General features: G+C 37.7%; 1 protein-coding gene across 1 annotated transcript; it reads left to right on the forward strand.

The window, feature by feature from the left end:
* The first annotated feature begins 873 nt into the window (after positions 1-873).
* Positions 874-3,596, forward strand: LOC113338764. Its single transcript, XM_026584152.1, has 5 exons — positions 874-1,103; positions 1,922-2,278; positions 2,357-2,464; positions 2,593-2,664; positions 2,995-3,596. Exons 1-5 carry the CDS (start codon positions 993-995, stop codon positions 3,235-3,237), a joined length of 891 nt encoding a protein of 296 aa, XP_026439937.1. The 5' UTR covers positions 874-992; the 3' UTR covers positions 3,238-3,596.
* Positions 3,597-4,322: the final 726 nt, after the last annotated feature.

Consider the following 4,322-nt stretch of genomic DNA (forward strand, 5'->3'; position numbering starts at 1 on the left):
TATCTAATATTCGATAGTTTGAAAATCTAGCTAGCTTTTGTCGGAAGGTTTTGAATACCCAGGCTAATTACAGAAGTCACCCTTTTTCGCTAGATGGTAAGCTTGCTAGCCTGACTAGTCGCTGATAGCGAATTGATGCAAGCCTATGCGGCGACAATGGTGACTACGGAATCCATGGGGCGCTCTACAGTACTGCGCACCACCAAGAAGCGGATTCTACTATATGTTACAAAATCCGGAATCTGGAGTTACCAGCTTCCAATATTGAACGAAATCCCAACATGAAATGCGTTTGCTGCTTGGTATTCTTTGATACAATATATATGATGTGCCAAAAAATTATTTGCACATGATCCTGAAATCCTACATTGCTCTGGCAAAGTAGGTGCTATTGTACAGTGTAGTCGCCCATGCATACGTGGTGCTCCTACCGGAGTTTCTGTAAGACGAACACATTTGCCAGAGTATTTTCACTTGGCAACATCCTTGATGCTATATAAACTTTATCAAAGATCTCCACAAGATCCCGTAATTTGGGCAACGTGCTTATGAAGAAGAATCCGTCATTGTAAGCAATCGGTTTCCCTTGCACTGTCAAAGGCCACTAACCAATGGAACATCAACCAGCTTCACCATTATATTTATTGGATATAATAAACAAGAAGTCAAAAAGTAGTCAAAAGGTCAAAGAGTAAAAAAGTCCATCACAAACAACAAGAGGAAGAATCCAAATGAAACGGCCACATATACAGACTTGGGACGTGGCAATAAGAGAGTGGACCTACTTTCTTTTTGCGTCACTCCAGAGGGTTGGAGTTTCCAATGTCTTTATTAGAACCGGTGAAGTGAGTAAAGATTGTGAGTTGTTTTTACTTCAAATTCAAACAGAAAAAACAGACACACTCTCTCTCTATCTCTCTGTGTGAACAGAACAAAAGAAGAAGAAGAAGAAGAGAAAAGAAAAGAAAAGAAGAAGAAGAAGAAGAAGAAAAATGGGTAGAAGAGCTTCAACCAAGAACAGACCAGTGAGAGCTGTTTCAGAGAACAATGGTGATGATGTCTTACTAAAAGATATGTTATTAGAAGACCAGAATAAGATTATTGTGAGCATTTCTCTTACTTTTCTTCATTTTAAACCCCTTTTAATCCTACCCTTTTTTGATATTTACATTTTTTGTTTTTGGTTCAAGTTTTTTTTGTTGAAAGTTAGAGTTTTTAGTTACAGAGTATAGATAGATTACTAAATTGATTAGTAATAGCGGGTGAGGATGTTGTTAGGGTTTTGTATGATTTTCCCCCCTTTGTCCCTAATAGTGGGTGAGGATTTAGGGATGGGGGTTCTTGTTAATTTCGATTTGGATGTTAAGGTTGTCCTGTGTATCATGTTATTGTTGCATTTTAGCTTTTTCCGGTTGATGGGTTCGATTTAGGGTTTTGAGAAATTTAAGATTTTGGGCGATTTGGGGGTTTATCTTTGATTTAATGTTAAGATTGTGCTTATGTATGATGTGATTCTTGCATTTAGCTTTTTGTTGTTGATGGGTTTGATTTGGGGTTTTGAGGAGTTAAAAGATTTTGGGGGAATTGGGGTTTATCTTTGATTTAATGCTAAGATTGTGCTTATGTATGATGTTATTGTTTGGGGTTTTGAGGATCAAAGATTTTGGGGGAATTGGGGGGCTAATCTATAATTCTCGGGGTTGTGACTCTTGGGGAATTGAAAACTTTGGGGGAAATGGGTTTAATGTGGTTAATCTTTGATTGTTGGGGTTTTGGCTCTTGAGGGATTTTTTTTTTTTTTTGGTTTTTTTCTGATGGTATTCAGAGTTTTGATGGATCCTTTCTATGGCAATTGTTGTAATATAGAAGGATTTTTTAAGTTGGGAACTAATTAAACTTATCTGTTTTCTGCTTTTGATAGACTGTCGACCAAAATGGTGCTGCTGAAACTATTACTGAACTAACTGAAGTGGCTATACTAGAAGACGATAATCCAAAGAAACAGTTGACGGAAGTTGCTGTGGTTGAGCTGGACAGATCGATGGAGGTGGTCAAATCGACCAGAAAATCAATGCGCCTTCTTGGTGCTCCTGCTGACGATTTTGGTACCCAAAGTGGGTCAGGAACTGTGGAAGTTGCTTTGGAAGGGGAGCTAGGCAGTGATGCCATAAAAGAGCAAGATATCTCCCGAAGTCTTCAAGTAAAGAAAACAGACTCTGTGGAACTAGAGCGCTTGCTTAAAATCGTTCAAGAACAACAATTGAGAATTGATGAGCTGGTAATGTGAATACTTGGTATTCGTTCTTTTACACTATGGGCTTATATTTGGTCATCTAATCTGATTTTCTTAAAGCAGGCTGCTGAGAAGAGCTTATCACGTCAAGATCAAACGAGTCTGGCTGAAATTGGGCACAAGGGAAAATCCAGCAAGTATAAGACCAAGTATGAAGATGCGCGAAAGAAGGTATTGGCATGCCTACTTTACTTCATGTTGGTGTTAAACGGAAAAAAAAAAGAGCACAACTTTTCATCATGATTGAACTTGTAGATTCTGGTGTCATTGTTGTCATTGCAATGCTTCTTCTTTTTCAGATCCGAGGATTGGAGCAGAACCAGAATGAGCTAACCCGGAAGTTTGAAAATGCCAATTCCAAACTTGAAGGAGTACGTAACCTTTGTAATCTTAATAAGTTGAGTTTGCATTATGATGTTCAGTTTATGAGAGATAGATGCCTGAAAAGGCTGTAAATAGGCCAAAGTACCTATACTTTTAGGTAGTTCACCAGCTAATTGCCAAGAAAACAGGGTTAGGAAAGCTTTAAATAGCTTCAGAATTTGATAGATTAATTGTTGATGGTACCATCTGCTAGATTTCCTTTCAATGGTGTTGTCGTCTATGTGGAAAGTTTTGAGCAAGTTCGTGTTAAATTGATTCTGTGGGTTTTGAATATCTTAATATTACTGATCATTCCTCTTTTCTTTTTTTTTCTTCAGTACCAATTGGGTCAGCGGTATATTTATGAAATAATTGATAAGCTCAAGGATGCTGCTTATTTCCAATCTCTATCAATCGAGCTTCCATCAACAAGCAAAAGCAGTCGTACTCCGAAGCACCCGGTTCATACAAAAAGACAATCAACAGCACCCAAAACCCGAAAAAGGAAAGTAACTGATATTGGGAAGCCCCCAGCTGCACCAAAAACTCGAGCAACAGCAGCGAAAAAAAAGAGAGCTTAAAGGTAGTGCATATTTATCCTGCTCCATGTTGACCTTTTTTGGCGAAATTTTGGGAGCCCAACCTATCTTCTAACAAAAACACAATTACCATCATGACATTCTGTTTCACTGTTACTCTTTTGTCGGTGCTTGACATTTGAGTTGAAACGTCGGGAGTTCACATGCCCAACAAGTAGTCCTGTTCCTCGGCATTGTCAGTAGCTTCTGCAAATTGTTAGAAACATCAGAATTTGGGGGGATTGTAAAGATATATTTTTGTTCATAGAATTTTTCCTTTTTTATCTTCTCACTTATTACTGCCTGAACCATATGTTTACCTTTTAACAAAGCTCCGGGTATTTATCATATTCATGTTTACATTCTCACTGTCTTGGTTCATTTTTATTTGGCACATATGGGATTTTTAACTCAGGAGAATATTTCTATTCCAGGTACTTCCATAATCCAGACCTGAGCATCTGTAGTATCAAATTCAAGACATGGATTATTAAGTTCATATAAAAATGCCTCAGCAGACTGTTCATAACTTTAAGATCACCTCTTTCTTAAGCACCCACATCCCAGTTAACTAAGTGAGCAGATAGAGCCAGATTTGAATTCCCAAAGGAAAATCTAATCTTTTTATCTAGGTTTTTGATGACTGCACAGGAGCCTTGAATAAAGAGAAATACTACCTACATTTTAGAAAATCGTCCGAATTAAAAAATACTTTTTCATTTCTGACTAACAATTGTCCGAATTAAAAATGTGAAAGTATCACTTTTCGTGACATGGACAGAAGTTAAAATGCACTTCACAAGTACTAATTTACCTCTTTTGAAAGAGAGCCTTTTTTTCATAAAGAAAATCTAGCATCAACTCTTTCTAAAACTGGATCCTATACAGATTAAGAGATAGATTTAGCTTCTAAGGGCATGCCCAAGTATATGAAAGGAAGAGTATCAACTGCACAATAGATTCACTAGCCCAGACATTAATATCTGACACATCTCCAATAGCAATTGCTATGTTGAAAAGGAGAGGTGAAATTGGGCACCCCTGCCTTGCACCTCTAGTGCTCCAGAAATAACCGAAAGTAGACCCAT

The sequence above is a fragment of the Papaver somniferum genome, chromosome 1 (assembly GCF_003573695.1).
Source record: "Papaver somniferum cultivar HN1 chromosome 1, ASM357369v1, whole genome shotgun sequence".
Taxonomy (NCBI): domain Eukaryota; kingdom Viridiplantae; phylum Streptophyta; class Magnoliopsida; order Ranunculales; family Papaveraceae; genus Papaver; species Papaver somniferum.

Excerpts from the sequence above, each read along its gene's own strand:
- LOC113338764 (XM_026584152.1), top strand. The coding sequence starts at position 993 with ATGGGTAGAAGAGCTTCAACCAAGAACAGACCAGTGAGAGCTGTTTCA. Across the intron at positions 1,104-1,921 it reads AAGACCAGAATAAGATTATT|ACTGTCGACCAAAATGGTGC; the intron begins GTGAGCATTTCT and ends TGCTTTTGATAG. Across the intron at positions 2,665-2,994 it reads CCAATTCCAAACTTGAAGGA|TACCAATTGGGTCAGCGGTA; the intron begins GTACGTAACCTT and ends TTTTTTCTTCAG.